The sequence below is a fragment of the Mizuhopecten yessoensis genome, unplaced genomic scaffold (genome assembly GCF_002113885.1).
Source record: "Mizuhopecten yessoensis strain PY_sf001 unplaced genomic scaffold, ASM211388v2 scaffold4701, whole genome shotgun sequence".
NCBI lineage: Eukaryota > Metazoa > Mollusca > Bivalvia > Pectinida > Pectinidae > Mizuhopecten > Mizuhopecten yessoensis.
In genome coordinates, this window is record NW_018405678.1 from 258,904 (window position 1) to 285,893 (window position 26,990).

Consider the following 26,990-nt stretch of genomic DNA (forward strand, 5'->3'; position numbering starts at 1 on the left):
GGGAAAACCCACAGGTTATGTCATAGACGATCTTAGCCAGAAACATTCAAACAGTTTGTTCTTTGATTAAATTTACAATTATGAAGGAAAAACACAACAAATTTTGTGCAGACCCATTCTTTGATATTTATGAGATGTGATTGGTAATCTACAACATATTTTCCTATTGGTTTTAACAAATAACAGTATTTCTTGAACCTCTTCTCATCCTCCAGTTTACAGAGAATTTCTGCCTTCTCCTTCTCCAGCTGTTGTATATGGCTCCTTAACTTGACTACAGCATCGTCTGTATCCTCCTTAAGACGCTCGCTCTGAACACGCATGGTTGTGAGTTCGCCCTCCGCCTGGTCACAACATAAAATGAGGCAGAATATGATGGGCAGTCCAACAGGCAGGTATCGGTAATTATGCATTCTGGATACCCTTTACAAAATTTCAACAATTTCTTACAACAACTTTAAAATTTCTAAATGGTTTAGACTTTTCTTGACTTCACTAAATGCTGCCTACAATATTCCATGGATTTTTCATGAAAAATATTCACATTTCATTTTCGTATAAATTACACAGAATTATAAAATCATCATCACTACCACACAACAGGGGAGATAACTCACCTCGTCTACATGGGCTGCAGCACGAGCGACCTCGGCCCTCTCTAGGTCTCTCTCCCTAAGCAGCTGTTCTATGTGTTCCTCCTTCTCCTTTAAAGCTTTCTGTGAGTGACATCAAACACGTATAAATATATATGGTCATTGGAAACTGGACACAGGCAATTTACTGTAGATAGTGGCCGCCATTCTCTTATACAGTGTTCAACAGTGGGTAAAAATGTCTACCAGTACTGGACTGGGAAAATAACAATTCTAAAAGGCTAAAAGTTCTTCTTATTTTTGATACAGCATAAGGACCTTGTTAAGGTAATATGTAAAACCTGAAGTAATTTACATTTGATTTTTAACAAACTTTATTATCGAAAATTATGATGCAGTGTTAAATTTCCAGACTTTCCAAGAAGGACGTCTGTGTGACAGAAATTTCACCAATAATGTTTAGATTTAAATGAGGAAAAAAAACATTGATTAAAGAATTAGTTCCCTGTCCTTAATAAACCTAGATTAATTATGTTACTTCTGGTTAGGAAACATAAACCAATCAGCTAAGCACTGCTATACACAGCTAGACATTCCAAAGTAATGAACATTACACACTATATATTGGTTCCTTCTACTGGCAGACACCAAACATGAGGTTAACATCACGTATTATTAATTACAACATGGATACCCTTGGTTTATTTAAAGGGCAAAAAAGTGCTGTAATTAATTATCATTAACATCAGATTATTGTTTATAATTAACCAACATTTAACCCTTTCACCCCTATGTAACTTTAGTAGACTCTACCATGCATTGATCTGGATGAGACCATTTTGGTCTACAGAGGTGAAAGGGTTAACACATACGACATATTATAAGTACACGATATCCTCTTCTATAATACTGTACAACAGGTAGTCAGTACAAAATATCCTGAACTATAATACATGTTCTGTTTTATTGGTTTAACGAGGGAGCTGTTTATTTTTTTTTATTCACTGCCAAAAAATATTATATAATTTGGCAGTAACAATATAAACCCATTAGTTAGTAGAAATTTGATTTGAAGGTTTTAAACTGCTGATTTCCGTCTACAGCGAAATCAAATAACCATGAAAATGACAACATTATGTACAGTATTATACGTGGCAGGTTCACATCCACACATGACATACTATGACATGTACACAGACTTTATCATACTAAACAATTATATACAATGACATGTACAGACTTTCTATCATGTTATATAATTAGATAATGACATACAAGGACATTTACCCTGTACATTTCAAAGACATGAATACACAGAGGACCTAAAATACAGGTGACACACTAGTAAAATTATCGCACCCAAAACGCAAAAGATATTAGAGTTAAATTACAGGGTCGAAAACACCCCCTACAGTTTAGTCTAATGTTAGTAAAATAATAGGACCCAAAACACAAAGGACACCCTGGTAGAACTACAGATCCAAAATACACAAGAAACCCTCATTAAACTACGGATTATTCGAAGATCCAAAATTCACAAGACACCTTGGAAGTAAATCAATTGGTTTTATCAATCAACACATGCATTTGCATTGGTATATCATTGCGGAGGACTCAATGACACGTCTGGTCATTGCTATGTATCTTATAGGTATTATTACTGACTATTTCGGGATCAACTTTTATAAAGGTTAGGTCTAGCAGTCTAGTTTAAGTATATGCAGCGAAACGTTGTTATACAGTCAGCTTTTATAAAGCAAAATATTGGCATTATAAAGAGGTTTGGCAATATAATGAAAAGTATGTGAATAGAAATGGTTAATTAAAAGGAGAAAGGGCCCTTAAAATATCTTCGTGATAACCAGGGTGACAGATGAATAGAGGGGCGTTATATCGAGTTTTTACTGTTTGTGTCGGGGCGGATTGCCTCGAAAATTTGACAAATTCCTTTTTCTGCACTGTCGTTATTACTTAATATTTGATTATGTGTCTATAATACATATCCAACCAACATTTGTTTGTTCAGATCCAGTGCCCATATTGGATCATACTGTCGTTATTACTTATGTCATGAGACCTATTTGTTTTAAAACATGGTGACTTATTCTTTTGAATAATCTACAACATCACACAGACAGTACACCTGGACATTCAGAACACACTCATATTTCCTCCTTGTCTTCTAGCTAAAGTCGATACCACTTAATAATGTGATACAAATGTACTATAATTTATGTCACGATAATCATAATGATGTTCAAGCATGTTTTTTGGTGGTTTTTTTTAATCGAGAAGGTGCTGAAGCCCTTATTGTTGTTCAAATTTAAGCATCTGTACAGTAAATAAGGAAATGAAGTTTTGTTCTGCTGGAAGAAAAATTGAAAGTTGGATCTAAATGGGTCAGTACAACCATACACGAACAATTTCAAAGGAATGTTTAACAAATCATCCTCGCCAAGAATTTTGTAATTTTACTTCATTTTCAGAATTCAAATTAAATGCTGGACTGAACTTCTACTGCGGAGATATCAACCACTACAGTTATGCACATGCTTTGATACATATATACCAACACATTTTGAATGTGAACCATTTGAACAAATGCACGAAAGAAACCTTTTTTTATTTTTTTTTCAATATTTACCATCCCATTAATTACACACAATGTACAAAGGGTATACACTTCATACCACAGACATCTACAGTGGGCCGACATAACATGCAAGTACAATATTTGATAAACAGATGTAGCTCCCCGGAGCTGGACCACGTGTCAGACTCACCTGTAGGGCCGTAGTGGTGGCGGAGAGGTTAAGGGTGCTGGGTCGCTGGCTGTTTTTGGCCTGTGTTAATACCAGAGACTTCCCATCAGACACCAATCATTAGTAGCAGTGGCATTAACTCATTCACCCCTACATATCTAAACTGGACTTGCCCAGTCATTGATTTGGTAAGGTTCAAATGTGACTTTAGGGGTGAATGGGTTAATAGAGGTGGCAGAGGGCAGGTCAAAAATAACAATATTATCTCCCCTTGATTGTTTTCATCTCAATTGATTTTTTATATTGTTATACATCATTGAAAATTTTAGAATATTATTTTCCTTGATTGTTGAAAAGCTTTTTTTTTATATTCAAATAATGTTTCAATTCAATATATAATTTTACTTCGTTTATTCTACATACGGTATGCATGAACATTTGAAAAGTTTATTCCGTTAGCTGTACTCTTGATTTGGTGCATGTAACTATTTCCGAAAAATATTTGATCACTTAATTAGTTATATAAATATTTTATTATTTTGTACACTGCAAGCTGTACTCGTGAATTGTTGCTTTGAACGATTTCTAAAAACCTTCACTATGATATATAAAGGTATCTTTTGTTTGTACTATGACCCTTAAAGTTATACTTTTTTTATTCGTTCATCTATAAATTGTAAGTTTCTCATAAGATTGCTTAAGTCAATGGAAAACGATTATTAAAATAAGGGCGAACTCTAAAACCTTCATATTTTAACCATTTTAGGTTCTCAGATACTGATTTCTTTGTTACTTAGCCTTCCCTACCTCCCTCCCCCATTCCAAACTATACATTTCATAACTTCCTCCATAATAATTACTTTCAAACTTTAATAGGTGACTATTTAAATTTAAATTTTATTGCATTCATGCATACAGGTTGGATTAACAAATGAATATATCATAGTGAATATATAATTCTGAAGTGCAAAAAGAGAGGTAGCAAACAATATGTTAAGCAAGTTATTTAATAGTTAATACTTAACTGACATTTAGGGTCCCTCAACTATCAAAGCAACAGATCTAGAACTAAACTATATTGTCGATCTCATATAATATAGTGCAAAGCTATGAGAAAAATATTTCAGTTTACCCTTCTATTTCATTTTTCTTTTTTTATTATCAAATTTTTACCAATCCAATCAAACTTGACTAAGTTGTGTTCAGATTAAAGTTCATCATACTCAAAATAATGTGTACCAAGTTCACTAGCAAGGAAGAGTTTTCCTAAGTTCATTTTACGGGTGCTTGAAATAATGTGGCTGACATTTTTTAACTTTTGTTAAGAAATGTTTACATTTATTTATATACGACTACGATATTGATATTTTACTGCAGCCTCTACCACCAAACTTGAGTGTTGTTACAAACACAGAAACACATGATTAACATCAGTTTGTGAAATGAAGGAATTAAGAACAGTATTACTCCACACAACCTGTAAACATGTTAGACGTTCAGATTTATCATATTCTGTATCACCTAAACGTTTTAACGACAGAATTAAATATTCCTCAATCTATCACTGATAAAACTGATCTGTATAATTCTGTAATACCAATCAAATTTTGTTTTTATGAAACTAAGATTACACATATAATATTGTTGTTTAGAAATAAGATGAGCTAGAACAATACAAATTATATTAGACAGTTTATTAATTAGAATTACATATTATTGCTCGCAAAGAATAAATAAAATCAGAATGATCAAAACTCTATTTAGTTCCTTCAGTATTTTGAAACCTAAATATTGTACATGTAACAGGATTTAACAATCAGATGCATTTTGTCGACATCACTTTAATCAGAATTTCTGTCAATGTCAACAGAACATTTTATGTTAAGCTTATTCAAAATTATTTTGTGCTAAAAATCAATAAAACCATAAATCATGTAAACCTTTAAGAAAAATAATCGCAAAAAAAATATGCAAATCAATGAAATGTCAGCCTTAAAAATTCAGCCAATAAAAACATAACACTGATTTTATAACAGAGCTATTCTTTTGGCATGCTTCATCGCCTGAGGTATGATTATAACTCATATAAAGATAACAATACTGCATCTTAAAGAAAATAAATAGTCATTACATCTGAGGATAAAGAAATTTTATCCATCTATTAGCATGTTAAATTTTGAGTTCTTTGAATTAAGGTTATGACTTGATTTGACATTTACACACATGCAAACTTAACTTGGCCTTCATCGTTGTCCTACAGACAACATAATTATGCAAACATATTATTAAGTAACACAGTTAAAAAATAGAAAGATGCAGAAAGTTGTAATAAGCTTTTTAAGTGGAACTGTTCAATTTTCCAAAACGAGTAACTATATAAATAATATACAATTGACTTTTGGATCCGGTTGTCCAAAGCTTTGTTACTTTGAAGAGTAATTCAATCACATTTTTCAAATGAAATTTTCAATTTTTTATTAATATTTCATATTTTTTTTCTTCAGTTGATTGATATAAATTCATGTACACCTGTGGTCTGACTTTTGAACTGGATTTCATTTTATGGAAGAGGTGCTTCACGAAACATTTTGCATGAACTTTTCATTAAGCTAAGTATATAACTGGCTTTGACCAACCAAACCCAGATATACTTATACCTATATCATGTAACATCAAGTGGGCCTGAAGAACCTGAATAAGGCTGCAGGAAGGCCTTAAGCAGCCAGTCCTGTGCGTTTGTTGGTATACATCTACATGTATATAATACAACACAGCTACAAGTCAGGGTTGTCTGTTACCTCAATCTTAAGACAATTTTAAAAACGTGAAGAATTCTAAAAAAAAAAATCTAAAAAATCTGGGATCAATCCTTTTATAAGACAATTTAACTCATTTACCCCCGAAGACACATTTAAACTCTTCCAATTCAAAGTTTGGAATAATTCGTTATGAAATTCAGGGGTGAATGAGTTAATAGAAACTTGACCTTTATAGTCCTGTGATACTGAAAGTAGTCCAGCTACAGTATACTAAGAGAAATTTTCGCTGCAGGATGAATTTATCATTACATTGAATATAAGGTAATAACAGCTCAATAAACATTGTAATTAAATGTGAAGGGCGAAATTTTAATTGGCAAAAATTGATTTCATGAGCGAAGGTTTGACCAGGCAAAAATTTCTCTGTACACAGTCTACTGCTATATACATGTATATATGTGGCTTTAGGATTTGAACAGTTCCATTGTCATCTATATGTAATATATAAGAATGAGATTACGAGATTACAAAGTGGTGAGGATTACAGAATGAGTGAAGCGTGGAGGAAGCATTCAGGCCAAAACGTAAACACCATGCACACCGCATGTTTTGTACGGATACATATATTCATGGTACGTCAGAATTCCCAAAAATTTTCTATGTCATCAACGATACCCTAAAAACATCTCTGTATATTATATCCATGCATAAAAACAAATCAGCGAAACTGATTTAAAATTGCGTTCAATCATGATCATCTAGATGCTCTGAGCTGTTACTCAATGTCTGGAATCTACTGAGTTATATATATATAAATATAAAAGCTCTGCATGAGAAAAATACCAAATCCAGCAAAAAACACACAAAGCTACACAATTCACACGTAGTGCTAGCTGTTTATGAGCAGCAACTGTGAGCCCCACTCTCTGATGGGGAGCCTGACAATGCATCGGCATATGAATCACTTTCTGGTCCCGAAATCCCAGGATGACGGCTTCATTGATTAAATAGAACACAGCTCCATATTGTTGACATCACTAACTTGGTGTATAGAGGCGATTCATTTTTACAGCAGCAAGACTTCTATCACTGTTTCTAGTGTCTAGGAATTATAATAGATGTTGTGAACAGGGATGATCTTCTAATGGATTTGTCATTGAACTGATTTTAAGGAGGTCTAAGGTTAGGGGTGGGGCTGCCGGGTTCGATGAGCGGTGTTGTTGATGTCAGAGAAGATATATTTCGATTCCTAATATTAAATCCAATATTATCTTGTGTTGTACCACACATTATATGACAAAGCAGGAGAAAATCTGATGTTTTAAAATAAACTCAAGCATTACCTTTTAACACCTAGTGTTTATTTTCTATTTGATATCAATATGTGAAGCTGACAACACCAGTCAACAAGATCTCATTTCAACAAGATCTAATGTCAACAACAAGATCTAATGTCAACAAGATCTAATGCCATCAAGATCTCTTCATTTCCTATATGAAACTTTTAATACAAACCTTTGATGCACTTAGAGACCAAAGGATTATTTTAGTTTCATTATATAATTGCCAGCGTAAAGTATAACCAAAAGGAATGTTTCCGAAAGATTTTTTGTTTGTTTTATATACAATATGCCAATGGAAATTTACAATGTACATGGATAATCCCGGAGGAGGCCATATGCATGGGGCCATTTAATTTTACATACAAGGGCCCCTCTTAATTTTTGATATTGACAAAAAATTGCTGAAATGGCCCACTGCTCTCAAATTCCAGAATTTTCCCTGATGTACTATATGACAAAGCTAAAACAAGGTTTATTAAAACTACCATAACACATGACTCCTTCTCGGGTAAGTAGCTCATGATGACAATGTGAAAAGCTGGATTTGTTATCATTTCTGTAAGCCACCTAGACACTAAGGTCTGTGCAGGCATGTATAAAGGCATTCCAGTGAACATTGTTAACATTTTATTTCTATCTGTGTATCTCCCCTCACATGAGTATGTTGATGTATACTACAGTGAGATTTATACCTGCCTACTTTCTATGTACACAATACACCTATGTAAGGTGTGTTATTGTGGACCTGCTCAATGACGGTTTAGATGCCATCTCTATTAGCACTCATCCATCCAGAGCTTTTACATACTGTATGTTTATGACATTGGTAAGGATATAGAAAATCCTGATAAAGATACGACGCTTCTCTTGTACATTACATCTACTTGGGTGATCTAGAAATACCTAACATAACATAACATATCATAGACTGGACTTCAAAAACGTTCATGGACACCTTTAAACTTCATGACTGAGTTTTAGATGGCTTGCATGGGGGATAATATTTTTCATATTTTTTACTCTAGTTTTTTATTTTTATTTTTTATTTTCAAAAACAGTGTTTACAAGTGTTTTGTTGAGAGATTTGATAACTCGATCATTCAAACAATAGTTATATCATAACATTTATTTTTCCATATGAAATCATTACCAATAATAAATAAAAAAAATTCTGCTTCTTACACAATTCTTCTATCACTACTTATGTTTTCTTATAAATATCCAAGTTATTAACCCGTAGGCTGAAGAATGCTCGACATAGGTCTGATGAGGACCAGGTACGTGATTTTGAGGAAAGGTGACCCTTGAGTGTACAGTCAGGTATATATATACCTGTGGGAAGATGTTAAAGCAGACAAGGTGTCAGGGAGCTGTTTTTTAAATACTACCTATGGTCGCTTCTTGCTTCATCATACATATATAGGTACCTTGAAGGGGTGCATCACCTTCACATCTCACAAGTTTTGCATTCTATTTCTCACACTATCTATGAATGAAATCGTTTAGAACTGTTTTGCCTGTACAAACTTCATGAAAATAAACTGATAATGTAAGACCAAGGAAAGATTATGTTGTGTTTCTGGTAACCTTACCTACCCTATATTAGTGCATATCCTCAATTTTTTCAGTCGATTTTTCAATAAATTTACAGGAAATACACTTATTTCTTGTTTGGCGTAACTACTGTGCTTGTTTGTGTATAGCCAATGAAATATTATTGATGGAGCAGTACTAAAAAAATCTGCTGAAATTTTTTAAACATCACCGAGATATTTTTCATTATAAATTCACTAAATGACTTCAACTTCTGCAACAGTAATAGCAATAGTATTCAAGTTTTCCTGGCTAAACACAACACCCAAACCAGGTGTCCATGAACACAGCACAGTATAATCAGAAACCTGACATTTTCAATTTCTACAGATCTTTGCCATAAAATATCAAATTTGACATGTGTGCTACCTTTGTATGGGATTTTACCCTATAGAAATGTATAACATGCTGTGCCCTTGTAAATTGTTGCCAGCAGAAGTGCTAGTACAGTAGCTGCTTTCTTACCGTGGATCACTCTCTTTATACGTGTGTATATGTTTACCAGTAATTATATATGTAGGGTTCAGCCACATCATATGCTACTCTATTATCTGGAGGTAAAACACCATTTTTTTCATTCTTCATTCTATGATATACATTATAATAAACTGATAAGATCATTCATACATTTAAAGTGTTGTGTTTATCTTCAGCATAAGTACAAGTTTAAATCTTTTAAATTTATGAAAAAAAAAAAAAAAAAAGTTCGAAATATAGGCTAATCATTACAACTCCACCAAAATATATTGTGACAGGAATTTGGCACGAAAACAGGTTTCCCTTGAATGTAAAAATAAAGACAGCTTTTTTTCCATACAGTGATCAAGTTTCGATCAACACCTTTGAAAATTGTTTTTTGTTTGTATATTTAACACACCGTTATTGAGTTTCCAATGATCCAGTTACCAATATATGCTTAAATGATCAACTAGAAACACTTGTAGCGAACTGTAACGAAAATATAAACCTGATTACTGGGAAGATAACAACCCTGCTTACACAGATAGGACGGGTATACACATGGGTATACACATCGCTGACATTCTTAACCAATACTATCCACGTGGCCAATTTCTTTCAACAAGTTAACATATAAATTTAAATAAGTTTTCCCCGTGACTGGTTGTGTAAAGATAATATTAACTGGCTGGTGGGCATCTCATGATTATACACTTAATCAGCTGGGCACTATAATATGTTGTGTATAAATATAAGGCAGCAAAATTAAACAGGCCTGGCTGAATTCTGTCCCCCCTCAGAGCAAAAAAACTATAGCATATATATATTATACGACTAACCAACTTAACGCCTGAAAAATGTTCTAGGTAATTTTCAGAATATCAAAATATTTTTGCTCATAAGCAGAATATTTAATATTTTTGTGTTTTTTGTTTGGATACATGGAAGTCCCCTTAAACCACATCTTTAATTTCATTTGATAACATACATAAAATTATTCACAAAATAATTGACTGGTCGTTTTTCTTTATTTTTGAACTATTTAAAGTTAAGCTAACAAGTCTTAGCCGACATGAAGCAGAGATTCAACACCCAAGTACTGTACTGCATTTAAATGTTTATCGTGAGATCAGATTAGGGATAGAGACAGGTTTATGTAGTAATCAGGATATCCTGGCCAGATGAAATGTTTACTTAGCAGGCAGAATTAGCTTACTGACTTTAATTCAAGATAACCAGGAATCAGGCAGTACGTAACAAATTACGAAAAACTAACATGTAATATACCTGCTAATTGAAACCATTTAGTAAATCTTATGAAATACTTTAATCTATTTTACTTTAAGAAGATTATAAGGAGCTCTAGCTTGTGGTAAAATTGAAGGTAGTTTTCTCATGACTACCTCACAAATACCTAAATTTTTCATTCACAGAAAAAAAAAATGTTGCGACATTTTATTTCGGTAGTACATGTACTACAATTCTGACCTAACTGCAGAACATATGAATTCAATTTTTAAACATTTGTCTTTGCCTTTTAACTTATCATTCCGTGTATTCTACCGGTTTCAATTTGTACTATATGCCATTCCCCAGTGTTCATATATATATATATATATATATGTACCAGTGCTGTGTGTAGTACAGCTCTGTGGGTTACTTTGTCTAGACATTACTTACTGTCCAGTACAAACAACACTGTGACATATATAAGCCAACGTCTACAGCCATACATGATGGCAACGCCACTTATAAATGGTATTGATATCGGGCATCCGATCAATCAAGTGAAACATACATGCGTCAGATTTCACACTTAATCTGACCGTAAGAATTTTAATACCCTACAGATGTACATTTTTATTTGACCAAGTGTAATAATCTGGCACAGAACCTGTGGTAGTAAACCCGAACTGTTTCCTGTTACGATCAATAGGATTCTATATACAATCTCAGGTCACTCGTACTCGTCCAGACTCCCCTACCCTTGAAGGAGACTTCCAAGCACAGACAAGACTGTACCAGTGATGTATATGATGTCTATATTAAAAGTGACGCAACCCTTTCAGTACCAGACCTATTGTTCATTTGTACACTAGCAACAGCACTAGGGGCACTGGTATATGATCCATTCCACAATCAAAAGCACCGAATAAATAGCTAGCAAGCTAAGTCTGTCCACAGCTGACAAAGGCGAAAAGGTAGGGTCTGCCAACAACACCAATCATATGAAAGAATTACATGCAGAAGTAAGGATACTGTGGTGGTTTTATTGGTCTGTAGTGGATATAGCAGGTGTTCAGATGAACACAACCGTTTGTCTGGCGTTGAAGTAAATAACAACGCTTGATACTGTTCCAAACCTCCAGACATAATTACATTGCTGACATTTTGTATGTCTGATAAATAACAAATTCTGAGAACTACATTGGGGGGGTGGNAGTATATATGGCCAATCTGTCTATATAATACATTCATTGATAATACTACAAATGCAGCTATATAGCTTTGCTAGACCACTTTAAGGAATATCGTGTTAAATTCCTAAAATACTCTATTTCCTGAATATTTTCAGACAGTGCATAAGTAATATAATAAGCCAGGATTTTTTTCCCCCATTACATAGTTAAAACAATTCCAGGATTTTAATTTATATAATTATGATCGACTTAATTAAAATACACCTTGTTTAGGTAGGTCAATGCTTTTACTGTCATAAACTTTTATAAAACTTTAATACAGAGCAGATGAATTACACATAATTGGCATTATTAATATTGTACACAGGCCTTGATACAAAACCATGACTACAAAGTGCATCCCGAAAGGGTTAAAAGGCTAAAAAAGTATTCCTGTTCCTAAATTTTCAATGTGGTGGGGAGGGGCATTTATTTAATTAAAGTTGTGTGTCTGGCATGTATAATATAATACAGCCAGATATCAAGGGTCTGTTCCTGTATATTGAGTTTCAACAATTCAAGATGTCATACAGTTTTTTATTTATACAGTTTCAACTACCCAGACCTAAACATTTTTCAATATTTCTGTCGGATGTTGATCACCATGCATGATGCCATGTCTAACTGTAAGTTTGAACAAAGCTCGTGTACTTTTAACACAGACCTTAAAGCTTTATCCTTCAATTAGTATAACAAACCTATGCATGTAGCCACATCGCAGTTTCATAATCCAGAAAAATTCACTCACTGAAAGTCATTTATATGACAATCTACATGTAGATCTATAAACCTAATTTTTTGTGAAGCTATTAAAAGAAAAAAGAACCCTATCATCCTGTTTTTGTTTTGTGAAACTGAGAATTCATTTTGACAAATTAAGAAAAAGAAGGGACCAACTTTCAAATAAGAATGGGACCATTGCTGTAACAGACTTTTACCCTTTCACCACTGTAGACCATAATGGACTCATCCAGATCAAAGTATGGTAGAGTCTACTAAAGTTTTATAGGGGTGAAAGGGTTTAAAGAGTATGGTAAATCTCTGTTAAGTATATCACAACAGTATCCTTATCAAACCGGTCCATAAACTCATTCACCCATGAAATTTCATAATGAACTATTCCAACCATTGAATTGGAAGAGTTCAAATGTGTCTTCAGGGGGGTGAATGAGTTAATATGGATAAGTATAAAGCAGCCAGCTGGATGAGGGAAGCAACCAGACAAAAGGAATAAAATGTATAACTGCTCCACAGAATGAGAGGAGTTAAGAATCCACAAGTATAGACACGTTACCGGTGACAACGGTGACTTTTTTTGGATACGACGGAGAGGCAACTGATTCATAAAACAGAAAACATTCATAAACCAAAAATCAAGCTAAAAAAGCATCATACTGATCAAATAGATTACAGAGCATCACAAACTAAAAGAAACGTCTATCGTTTATAAATACATGTACAATGTCTGTACTGTATAAATATACCAGCTCTGATACCCTAGTATTAGGAGCAATACAGTACAAGTATATGAGAGAGAGTTACCATATTCAAACTAAAAAGTTACCCATTCGTTATAAGAGCTCCCTTCCTCTTTTTCTGATCCAAACGTTTGGAAATGTCTGATGTATGATGGTTATTTTTTGAAGAATTTTTGGAAGGATTTTGTTTAGAGCTTCTGATGATTCAGCATTCAAACTTTTCCGAATTGTTAATTGACCTGCCCAGGGTGCTTATTAGGTTTGAATACGGTATATATACATACATGTATACAAATGTAAATACATTTCTGGCTTATACACTTAAATACTGATTTGTTTAATCCTACGTATACTGACGATATATAATAAACAATACTGCAATATTCACATCATATATATATGTCTATATCAATAGAATACAAAGTTAAATGGTTGTACTGTCAACCAGCTGGTTTCGGGAATTTTTACTGGCGATGCAAGCTAGATCTTTCAAGAATAAATTAGAAATGAATTTCATGGAGTATTTAGTTAGGAGCGTAACTTTACTAGCATTTTTAAAGAAAATCATGACAGTAGCCTGTTACATTGATAATTTGATACAACTCAGTCGGAAGTCTTAACCGCTTCACCCCTAGCTAGCCTGTAGACCATAATGGACTCATCCATATCAATGCATGGTAGAGTCTTCTACTAAATTTACATAGGTGTGAAAGGGTTAAGAGTATCATATTAAAGATTTAAAAGTGGTAAGTTAAAATCATATTAGGTAGCGATATAGATGAATGTACAGTTATTTGATAGTCATATTATAATAGGGAGCTGAATAATACATAGGGGGGCATACAGATTTGACTTTACAAAAAAGTGTTGGATATAGGTTGGAAAGTTGAAATAAAGGCATAATTTCAATCAATTCTGAAGCATCTGGTTATAATGTTGAATGCACTTATACCAGGGTGTGTTGTAATTCAATGTTGCCTATATCTCGAGCAAAGAAAATAATATTATTTCCTTGGTAATACATGCTTATATAGAAATGTTTATGCAATATCTGCATTGTAATTATATAATAAAAGTAAGGAAAAACATTATTTCCTTAAGGAATATCGTTCAAATTCTTGCAAGAATTCAAATGATTATATCTCAGTTAAGATTTTAAGGCTGGCATGCTTCACGACCGGAATAATCTCAAGTAGCAGTATAATATGATAAATATGTTGAAAGTCCAGATATACCATGGTCTACCATACCTAGGTAGGGTCAGTGTTTACATGTGTTGGTAAGTCATCCTCGTATTATATCTACATCATATGCCAGTGTCCAACAATGTAGGTCCGTAAAATGCAGACAGTGAGCATTTACTTTATATTTTACCATATTTATCCTGCAATAAGCCCATGGGACCAACACATAATCTTTAACTTAAAGTAGAGGGTGGGCTTATTACAGGACAATTAATCAATAGTTGTTGGCATTTCCACTGAACTGCAAAAGATATGGGTGGGCTTATTACAGGACAATGAAAAAACTTTTAATTGAGATTTCTACTGAACTGCAATAGATATGGATGGGCTTATTACAGAACAATGAAAAAACATTTAATTGAGATTTCTACTGAACTGCAATAGATATGGATGGGCTTATAACAGGACAATCAAATAGCACTTTATTGAGATTTCTACTGAACTGCAATAGATATGGATGGTTTTATTACCAGAAAAGTTCATATGCCAATCTTATGCAGAAATGGAAGAAGCATGTGCATCATGAATCTAAGATTTGGGGCAGGAAGGCTTGTGAATGCTTATTACGTTATACACAACATATAAAACACAACATACAGAAACGTTAGGCTGCGAAATAAATTAACATGTTTTTTCACAAAGTGTAATCGAAAACAGCTTTAACGTGACAAGACAACATAAAATGCCATGCAGCTTACTAATGCAACAGTCCAAAGATAAGGAAATAGGCCAGAAGTGAGGAGAGATAGTTGTCTACACACACCACACGCACACGGTCATTTCGGAAATCAAAATGTCACAAAATGTGAGAGGAGGTTGATTGCAATTAATTAATTAATTAATTCTTTAGAATCTTAGGGTTACAACATGTATGTGGAAGTAGAGATTCGGCTCGGCAAGTTGTAGGTCTCAGGGAAACACGTACGTACACACCACTGGTCTATAGCAGTGATGATATGATACACTATATTATAGATGTGAAATGATAATGGTCATTTAGTATGAGATATAAAATGATGATCATACAAGTGATGAATGGTTATGATGACAGTGTATATATACAGCCTTAGGAAGCTAGAATATCTACTTTCATTTTAGATATGGTTTACTTTCATTTCAGTTTTATGTTTTGTATCTACTTTCATTTTGTGCTATTTTATGAAAAAATACCTTACTTCAACTAATATAAGTGACACAAAATTACATAAAATGTGACCACTCAACTTTAACAAATAAGTAATGTTAGTTTCATTGACTTTGAAAGGAAATAACATGCAGCAATTTTTTTAACTGAATTTCTTTTAATTAACCTTATAGTCATATCCCATGCATCAATGATAATTTTGATGTTTACAAATATTTGCAAGAAAATAAAATCAATAAATGCATTTTTCAATTAAAAGACTGTGGGGTAAAATTATTAGTATATGATTAACAAATATTGTCACAACAATTAGTTACATTAGATTATTAATGGTATATAATAATGTACAGCTACATGTACAGTTTCTGTGCAGCAGGTGTACCATACATGTGTACCTGTTATGTGAGTACACAGTGTTACCTGGGTTATAAACAGAATGTAAATAATGCAAACTAACAAAGTTGCCATGAATTTACATATTTTGTCATAAGATTTTTATACAAATATTTTTATTTTAAATATATTATTTGACTACATAAAAGATTTAAAGATTGATGAAGTATGTATTGTAAGAGTAGTGTCATTTCTTTATCCAGCGCCTTCTACTTCTTCCTGTTATTTCACCCTGTCCAGTGTTTTAGCATTAATCCAATATTACCTCATGTAGCCTTGTGTCAGTTCATTTATCACGTAAATATAAAACAAATTCAGTCCTGCAGTCATCCAATCAGTCCAGTGTCCACGCTATGCTGTGAGACCTAACAGGTCCTATATATATCTAATAGACATAGTTGATTCAGTGTTAGTTAATTCAGTGTTGCCTTGTCTATACTGTGTCCTGTCGTTTGTCCCTATATCATTTAATATAAACAGTTCTGTCATTTTGTTGGTCTATTTCGTCTAGAGTCACATTTTTAGTCTAGCTTAATATTTTAAGGTACTTTTATTGAGTTACCTGTAGCATGAATGTAAAAAAAATGCAATTTTCCAAAAACCCTTATGGAATAAAAAAAATATTTTCAGAAAGAAATCCCACATGCATTTTACAAAACAGATTCTGAAACTTGGGTTTCTGTCATATAGTGATGATGAGTTATGATTTGGGTTATGTTAGATGATCTTGAAACACCAAACTGTAGTAACATGGGATACATGTTGTCACATGCGTGTAAGCACCATATATGACCCACACATCTAACTGAGCTGACTATGGGTAGAAATACTTTCCGTAGAACACAAGCCAAAGAGACCCACTACTGTTCAGAACCTAATCCTTACTTCCACATCAACAGACACATATATAGGTATTAGAAAATAAAAGTTTGGTGTTGTACCAACATCTATACAACGAAATCCATACGTGTGAGGCATATATTTAGGTCACAAAATCAATATGATCTAGCTATGACAACCAGTGATGTCACTCAGATCTCAAGTTCAATTTTTCTTCAGAAATTTTCTGAGAACTTTGAAAAATTTACAGAAACAATGTGATCTAATGATGACAACCAATGATGTCATACAGATCATAATTAAATTTTCAAAGATTTTTTTTGAGAATTTTGATAAAGAAGCATCAGTAAAGCTGCATGTACCTGGTTACTCAAGGACGTCACTCCGAGTCTTACCCGACTTCGTGACACACTGGACGCAGAGGAACTGATGGAGCTGACTGACTCCTGACTCCCGCTCCGTTCCCGTGACAACCGTAGACTAGTGTTCATCAGAGAACGTGCTTGAGGGCTCGGAGTGGTGCTTCCTGTACCTACTCCGGGCCCAGACCCTGATGTGAGGCGTGCAACTTTGTGTAATGGAGCAAACAGCCCATACATGGGGCGGCAATCAAAATATCTGTGAACACAAAAACAGATTTTCATATGGTAGTAAATAGAAAAAATATAGGATTCTATCTCGCAAATCTGCAAAGACATTTAAGCAATATATATACATGTATACCCTTTTGGATTATAGCTTATTTTCTATGGTACAAAGTATTTGTAGACTTCATCTAAATATTTCTCAAATATTCATTTGGAGTAATATAAACATCTCTTAATTATTGTTCACTTCACTATAACTCAGTTGTAGAATAAGTCATTTAATGCACAACTGTGAAAAAACTAAATAAATGTAGTCAAAAAAAATAATTATCTGTTGAGTTCACAATATATATTTGATATATTAATACATCTTACCTTTTCCCTGCTACAGCACCATCATTTTTACCCTGCTTTTCATCGAGATCTACACCAGCCCAGTCTCCCTTAGCAAAATCTGTTAGCCCTACGTATCTGAGAGTGCCCATCTTAGTCCCACTGACCAATACGCGGTCACCTATCTTCAACACCGCTTTACTTCCCCCAGCAGAGACGGGTTTTCCTCCGAGTGACATCACAGGTGCCTTGGACAGACTGGTTGCTGAACCTAACGGCCCTCTACTTGGTGTTAATCCTAATTTTGGCGTTGTGGGCCTCATATGAGAACCGTTTGGTGTTGCTTTCACAGAATGTCCCGATTCGGACATGTTTTCGTCTGGCTTTGGAGTTGTAGACAGCATCAGATTCGGTGTCCGTGATAGTTTTGAGATTCGCGCAAACACACCCCGTTTGGGTTCACATTGAAAGTATCGGATACCCTGAACTGACCCATCATTTTTCCCTTCAAACTTGTCCAGCACAATTCCTGCCCATTCACCGGCTGCAAACTGGGTTTCCCCCAGGAAGGCAATGAATCCTGGTTTGTTGCCGGACACCCAGATCCTGTCCCCAATGATGAAGTCATCAGCAGGAGGAGGGGGGTTAGGCAGCTCAGGGCCTACAACCAACCAATTACCAGGTAAGCTCTAAAATCCACATATAGTTATAGTGATTGGAATCCCCAACCTATCATACTTCTTGTAAATAACAACCACTATATGATATTACATTAAATCAAAATCCACTAGTAGACAACATATTATTAAGTCAACTTACCTTTGTATCTCTACAACATAATGTAATTTTTATCCTTTACAACTTTCATAAAATATAATAACCTGGAGTTGGTGATACGTCTGTGGTACGTTACAACAAGAAACCACTATACACACAAATGTTCCTTAAAGTAACAGATGTTTTAAAGTGAATTTTAGCTTCTTCCACACTTCAAAGCCTTTCCTGTAAATGTATGCCTTTTAAAGTTATAAACAGGGTCCTAATAGTACCAGCATGTAACATGTTTGTGACATATATCTAAGAGTATGGCAGTTTTTGTTTTGTATCTAAATGCTAACAAATCATCAATATAGTTATGAATGGTTACGATGAAAACAAAATTATTTAGATTTTTTTTAAAAAATTTACAAAAATAGTTACGAAGCTGTACCCTGCTATTTTTCCTTGTATGGTCATGAATACCCTTCTTTTATACAATGTTGAGTCTCTTGGGCCAATGATCCTTTACACAAAATTAGGAGGTACAAGGTTAAAATCTATCCTAATCATCTTCTTTCTTTAGCCAATGTATCATAATATAGCACTTTGAAATAAGTGTGATTCATGCTTAAGTAAGAATACCTCTTCTAGAATAAAGATGCTATCACAAACCTTGGTCCGACAAATACCAGTGACCAATCTACAATTTTTTTTCATGGGTCCTTTTCAACTGTATTGCCTTAAACAATGGGTCACATTATGTTAAATTTAAGTATTTCCAGGAATTCTACAAGTAGGATGTGGGTGGTCACAACATTGCATAGTTATATAAAAATGTTTCATTCCATGTCAAATCACAAAAATGTGTCTGTGCAGTTGCTAGAGTAAACGTTTATCACAGCATCAATGAAAAAATCATACAAGTCTGTAACTGCATGCGAAGAAAAATTAACAGTACACACAATGGGTTACAGGAACTAGGGACTGAAGCACTAGCAGACACAACTAGCAGAGTCAACAAGATTTAATCATATTTATATCATTCAATCATAATTATCAGCCTCATTGACATGATTTCTTGTATTTTTACTCAATATTAAGGTAAATATTACCGATTAATAATTTTACCATAAAAGATGTCCTCCTTAAAAACTTAGAAATATTGGTAGGTACATGTGTACATTGTGTATGTGGAAAAAAATAACTGGGATATACAGATCATTTATAATATATCTTAGTTTGTTATCAGCATGCATCAACTTTTGATAAACACGTTTGAACAACATTTGTCTGCAATGAATTCTAATACATTTCAAAGTGTTCTATTAGTTTATAAATATAAGAACACTGTCACATAGGACTACCTCTCAGTAAATTATATAACATGTACTGTCTACCACTATTGGTGACAGGGTTACCTTTCAGTATATTATGTAGTGTGTACCACTATTGGTGACATGGTTACCTTTCAGTATATTATGTACTGTGTACTACTATTGGTGTCAGGATTACCTTTCAGTATATTATGTACTGTGTACCACTATTGGTGACAGGGTTACCTTTCAGTATATTATGTACTGCATACTACTATTGGTGACAGGGTTACCTTTCAGTATATTATGTACTGCATACTACTATTGGTGACGGGGTTACCTTTCAGTATATTATGTATTGTGTACCACTATTGGTGACAGGGGTACCTTTCAGTGTATTATGTACTGTGTAACACTATTGGGGACAGGGTTACCTTTCAGTATAGTATGTAGTGTGTACCACTTTTGGTGACAGGGTTACCTTTCAGTATCTTATGTACTGTGTACCACTATTTGTGACAGGGTTACCTTTCAGTATAGTATGTAGTGTGTACCACTATTGGTGACATGGTTACCTTTCAGTATATGATATATTGTGTACCACTATTGGTGACAGGGTTACTTTTCAGTATAGTATGTACTGTGTACCACTTTTGGTGACAGGGTTACCTTTCAGTATATTATATATTGTGTACCACTATTGGTGACAGGGTGACCTTTCAGTATATTATGTACTGCATACTACTATTGGTGACGGGGTTACCTTTCAGTATATTATGTATTGTGTACCACTATTGGTGACAGGGGTACCTTTCAGTGTATTATGTACTGTGTACCACTATTTGTGACAGGGTTACCTTTCAGTATATGATATATTGTGTACCACTATTGGTGACAGGGGTACCTTTCAGTGTATTATGTACTGTGTACCACTATTGGTGACATGGTTACCTTTCAGTATATGATATATTGTGTTCCACTAGTGGTGACAGGGTTACCTTTGAGGTTATGTATGTGTACTGTGTACCACTATTTGTGACAGGGTTACCTTTCAGTATATGATATATTGTGTTCCACTAGTGGTGACAGGGTTACCTTTGAGGTTATGTATGTGTACTGTGTACCACTATTTGTGACAGGGTTTCCTTTCAGTATATTATGTACTGTGTACCACTATTGGGGACAGGGTTACCTTTCAGTATATTATTTACCTTTCAGTATATTATGTAGTGTGGACCACTATTGGTGACAGGGTTACCGTTCAGTATATTATGTACTGTGTACAACTATTGGTCACAGGGTTACCTTTCAGTATATTGTGTACTGTGTACTACTATTGGTGTCAGGATTTCCTTTCAGTATATTATGTACTGTGAACCACTATTGGTGACAGGGTTACCGTTCAGTATATTATGTACTGTGTACCACTATTGGTTACAGGGTTACCTTTCAGTATATTGTGTACTGTGTACTACTATTGGTGACGGGGTTACCTTTCAGTATATTATGTATTGTGTACCACTATTGGTGACAGGGTTTCCTTTCAGTATATTATGTACTGTGTACCACTATTTGTGACAGGGTTTCCTTTCAGTATATTATGTACTGTGTACCAATATTTGTGACAGGGTTACCTTTCAGTATAGTATGTAGTGTGTACCACTTTTGGTGACAGGGTTACCTTTCAGTCTATTATGTACTGTGTACCACTATTGGGGACAGGGTTACCTTTCAGTATAGTATGTAGTGTGTACCACTTTTGGTGACAGGGTTACCTTTCAGAATATTATGTACTGTGTACTACTATTAGTGACAGGGTTACCTTTCAGTATCTTATGTACTGTGTACCTCTATTTGTGACAGGGTTACCTTTCAGTATCTTATGTACTGTGTACCTCTATTTGTGACAGGGTTACCTTTCAGTATATGATATATTGTGTACCACTATTGGTGACAGGTTTACCTTTCAGTATATTATGTACTGTGTACCACTATTGGTGACAGGGTTACCTTTGAGGTTATGTATGACGTCAGCAGCATACTTTTCTGCGTTTCCGGCACTGATACCTGCAGCGCGAGCACTCTTAGCAATTGCACCTGCATTAATCAAAATCAAGCAACACACATACAGCAGAGGTTAGACACAGTTAGAAAACACTACTGCAAACCAATTCTGGCAATGTCACACTCATTTTCTGCAATAAAATAGTAAAAATTAAAGAGGAAACTTTAGCAGTTGATACAAAGAATCTTATCTACTCAAGATACATGTGGAACATTAAAACTTTTTTTTTTTTTTTTATAATTAGTTTCAAGAATTCAAAAATAGATAGAGGGTGCATTTCCAGTCCTAGTTAAAAGATAACAGACAACTCTGACACATAGAGTCATCATATCCTCAGGATCATAATTGCTCTATTTACTTAATTGTACATTTGAAGAACCCAAGAATCAGTGCATATATATACCTATTTGAAAGTCCACATGAACATTCCTGGACTTTTCAATCTTGTTAAGTTTTGAAATGCAGAAATGAACTTTGACCTTGACAGAATTTGAATAGTTCAGCAGAGATCGGTGATGGAAGGTTATTGACAAAAAGATGGAAATCAAAGAAACAGTGATAACCACAATAGTTTCCATGCACGGCTTCAATCAAGAAATATTTGACCAAATGCAAAACATAACACATCCTATCATGTGTGTATTTTATCTTCAATTGACCAATCACCAATGGTGATAAAAGTTGTTTTTCTACCCTCTTTTTTGAGTCTCTTGCGATTTAGGCAGTTTCTATTCCCCAATTTTGTAAAATATTTCCATTAAATACAAAATAAAATGCAAAATACACAAAAGCAATGATTTTCTCTTAGACAGGGCTCCTGTCTTAGTCCCATTACCAAAACAGCACTGCACTAAAAAAAACTTCATATTGACGGGTCATTTCATTATATATTATTTCATCAGTTACACATATACATATACAACGACATCATATCGCACCACCAATCCAAACATCGTAATTCAGTGATTGATCTATAAATATAACCACAAGGCAATCACAATGACGACACTGCCTATAATATCAATTTCTAACTGTTCAAACACAGTCATATTAAGTACTGTTATTTTTATTACAGGACAGCCATGTAACACAACAATCAAATCTACCATGCAATTATAATTATTGGAAATCTTTAACCATACTCAAATGTATTTATGTTTGTGGGTTAATTTGTTTTTCATATCACTCCAGGAAATTCATATCATCTTGATTACTATACAAGTACACTAAACAATATAATACCAGGTAAAGACCTTACTAGTAGACCTTGTCGTCCTATTTTATTTTGCACCATATTAGTGTATATTATGTCAATTTTTACTCTTTTTGCTATATTAGCATGTATGTTCATTGCACTTGAAGTGCTTTAACCCTCCTATTATATAGCAACACCTGTGGGATATGCAGGTGTTCACTATTATCTCATTACATCATTTTTAGTATAGTACTTTAAATTTAGTGCCTGTGATATCTATTTATATGCTGCTATGTTATTGTATGTTTTACTCGCTGATTATGTGCTAGCTAGCTTTCTGTGATAGTGTATGGCTTGTTTGTTGTTTTCTGTTTGCTTTTTATCCTGTTTGTCGCAAAAATAGCGCTACAGCGCTAATGTTTCTCTGTTTGATATATGAGATGCTAAATAAAGTTTCTTGTATAGATTTTAAACTGTGATAATGACTTACTATATTATTTCAAGGTAAACAATAAAAATCATTACTATTTTGTATGCAACAGGTTATTTATAACAGGTAAATTTTCAAGATAAAACATAGAAATATGCCGCCAGACAAGTTTCATAGATTTCCCTACAAGTGCCTCAAAGGGTGTGTTACAGGTACATAGGGGGGTCACTTGGTGCAAGTTTGGTGCTAAATTTTGCCATGTATATGTGGCGAGCTTTACACATTGGTGGTGTCAGTCATTATGCATTCCTATCAATCATTGAAATTACAAAAATAACTCTCATCTATGAATATTAAATACATTTCATTTTCATGATGATGACTGTATCAGGCACCATATTACAGACTCTCTAAATATATATTTACCAGACATAATACCAGCTAGAGATTAACGAAAAGTTGTAAAAGTTTTTTTCCATGTTAACACAGGTTTGTCAAGGTTTGTCATATGTTGTGTACATGTTAATAAGGATTCCATTATTTCTGATGTGATGTCAACACATGAAACGACAAAATCAATTAATACCTCTGTTCACCTTATGTATATCATTACATTGTATCACTCAAAAAAACCCCAGGAAATTTGAGTAACTTTTTGAAACACATGGGTGTAAACCAGTTCCAACATGTTAAAATTTACTAAAAGACAGATCTTGTCAAAATCAACGAATTACATTTCCTTAAAAATCTCAATTATCATTTCCTTAAAATCTCAATTATCATTTAAATATAATAATTACTAAATAGGAGATAGAAATAATCTCATTGTGTTTCAATAAATAATTATTTTGTTTAGCTTTTTATTACTAAAACTATGCATATAATATATGAAATATTTGACATCAGTTATTTCAATACCAGATTGTATTTGGTGAGCACAACATAGGGTTTAAACACAAATCACACTGTGGATACAAACATAGGAAGAACAGGCAAATCAACCAACAGAGGAAAGAAAGACAGAAGCAGGGTGGAGCAAGCTTACTTTGCACTTTTTGCACAGAACCAGGCAATGGAATGCTTGTACCTGATGGGCGTGGGGTCGGCACACTCAAGGGTTTGCCGATCTTAGAGGGCGCTTTTAGCCCTGACGGTCGAGGTAAACTCATCTACAAAACAAAACATTCTCTTTTATTATCTGATGTCAGATTTTTTCCTGAAAATATGTAACTTTATTGACAAAGTCATAAATATATTGCAATAAAATTAAAAACCTTATTGAAACTTAACTTAATTGATCATATACCTGAATGATTAAAGATATCAAATACTTTGAGAAATGAGCGAATCAAAGGCTGATCATGATAAAACAAATATTGTGAGGAATGAGAACAAAGTTCTTTTTTTATTCTTTTAATCAAGTGTATCACAGAAGGATCTAAACCAACACATTTTGATAGATTTCTAAGTAGGGCAATTCAACACTATTCTTATTTCAAAATCCAGTGTCACATACATTGTGTAAATCTTGGAAAACTTTTAACAATCTTTTTGGAACTACTATTTTAGAAAATAGTTTTTTGCTGGATAGCCTTTGCTATGTTCCCCATTTACCTACATGAATATGAGAAAATTAAACGGACAATCCTGATATTTTTGTATCATAGTATTGAGCATAAAGGTACAGTAGCATGCATGGAGAATTATAATCAAGGCTAAAAAATAAAGACAATAGGTTACTGCAGGTATATATAATATAGATAAACATTGAAGATACTGAAGATAAAATAATGAACTTGTAAGTTACTTCATTCTGGGCAAGAAAAAAATTGAACAATTTAACTTACTCAATAAACTTTGAATATATATTAATGAACAATTTAATTTGCAACATGATGTTTCTTGAATGCAAAATATTACTGGTCTCAAGTGCTTTAAATACATGTTCAAGTACTTCTTATGTGCATCATATTGTCAACAAATTATGAAGTGAAAATCAATGTTTGCATCTTGTGTCCTTATTCAAATACAATATCATATATTCGCTGAATATTAAATATCACACAATTACCTTTTTCAGCTTTCTTTGTTATTCCATTATATTAAAACATCACCACTTCACAGATGTTGGACAGAAATTAGCAAGAATCTTTCTTGTAGCTGGCAGCTATGACCTGGTAAACTAAATCATCAGCAGGCCCAAATCTTCCCGTGTATATGCACTTGGAAATCTCTTGATGTTTTTGTCTATATCCAACGCAATGGTAGAAAAGTCTCCTACTCCAGTGGCTTCTATAGTTTAAACCATTATTCTGTCGAAAACAAATGTTCATTTTGTAAATTATACACATGCTCATGATATGAAATATCTATTAAGTTTCAACTTCATCTAATAATTATCATGTTTGCAATGTATTTAATATTTAATGTTGCTCGCTCCATTATAAATGGAGAAATAATTATTTACATTAGAATATATACCAAATATGTTTATTTAAGGCCACCAAGTAGAGAACCAACAATTTTTTAATTATATTTAAAAAAAAAAAAAAAAACTTTTTTGTATTATATATATATATATGATTAGGCAAGACCAAAACAAAAACGGTTTCCTGTAACATATTGGACAAAGTTAGGGTAGGTAGGTAGGTAGGTAGGTAACAAGTTTTATTTGTAAAGATAATTTTATGTAGTTTACATAGAGTTATCTTGATTTTAACCATGCTTCTTTGAAAATTGCCTTAAAAAGTTTAGGTAAGACACAAAAAATTAGGGTAGGTAGGGTTACCGGAAACACTAAATATTTGTTTAAGGAAGGCAGAGATATCATAGTCAGCATTGCAGCAAAAGGAAGTAACTTTGATTAAGTTATCTCCTTTTAAAATATTAATTTGTCAATTTTAGCTATAAACTTCAATTACAAAGATGTGTGACACACATTCTTACTTTACAACTGCAGCTTCCACCGTAGTAAAATATGAGATTATGGTGATATCTGGTATTACATGTTGCTTGAAGATATTAACGAATGCTATGTATTGCCAGTTCAACAAGTATTGATCATATATATTCTGATGTACATATATCAAAACATTTCATCAATTATGTCATATTGCCAAATTTTAAAATAACACTTTATTGCTGTGTATTACAAATATAATATATACACTTATGATTATCAAAGTGTCAACATTCTTGACTGACATATGTTTTATGCGACATCAGTTGAATTCATAATACA

The 26,990-nt window shown here is 33.5% G+C and overlaps 1 protein-coding gene across 1 annotated transcript in view; it reads right to left on the reverse strand.

Moving 5' to 3' along the window:
* Positions 1-26,990, reverse strand: part of LOC110449606 (CAP-Gly domain-containing linker protein 1-like) — a 96,353-nt gene that overhangs the window by 67,427 nt on the left and 1,936 nt on the right. Inside the window, exons 2-9 of the mRNA XM_021496572.1 lie at positions 25,821-26,061; positions 24,795-24,918; positions 22,070-22,156; positions 18,030-18,648; positions 17,463-17,685; positions 3,377-3,436; positions 618-716; positions 199-344 (exon numbers count right to left, since the gene is read on the reverse strand). Of these exons, the coding sequence (XP_021352247.1) occupies positions 199-344; positions 618-716; positions 3,377-3,436; positions 17,463-17,685; positions 18,030-18,648; positions 22,070-22,156; positions 24,795-24,918 (1,358 nt within the window). The 5' untranslated portion in view covers positions 25,821-26,061. The remainder of the gene's footprint in view (positions 1-198; positions 345-617; positions 717-3,376; positions 3,437-17,462; positions 17,686-18,029; positions 18,649-22,069; positions 22,157-24,794; positions 24,919-25,820; positions 26,062-26,990) is intronic.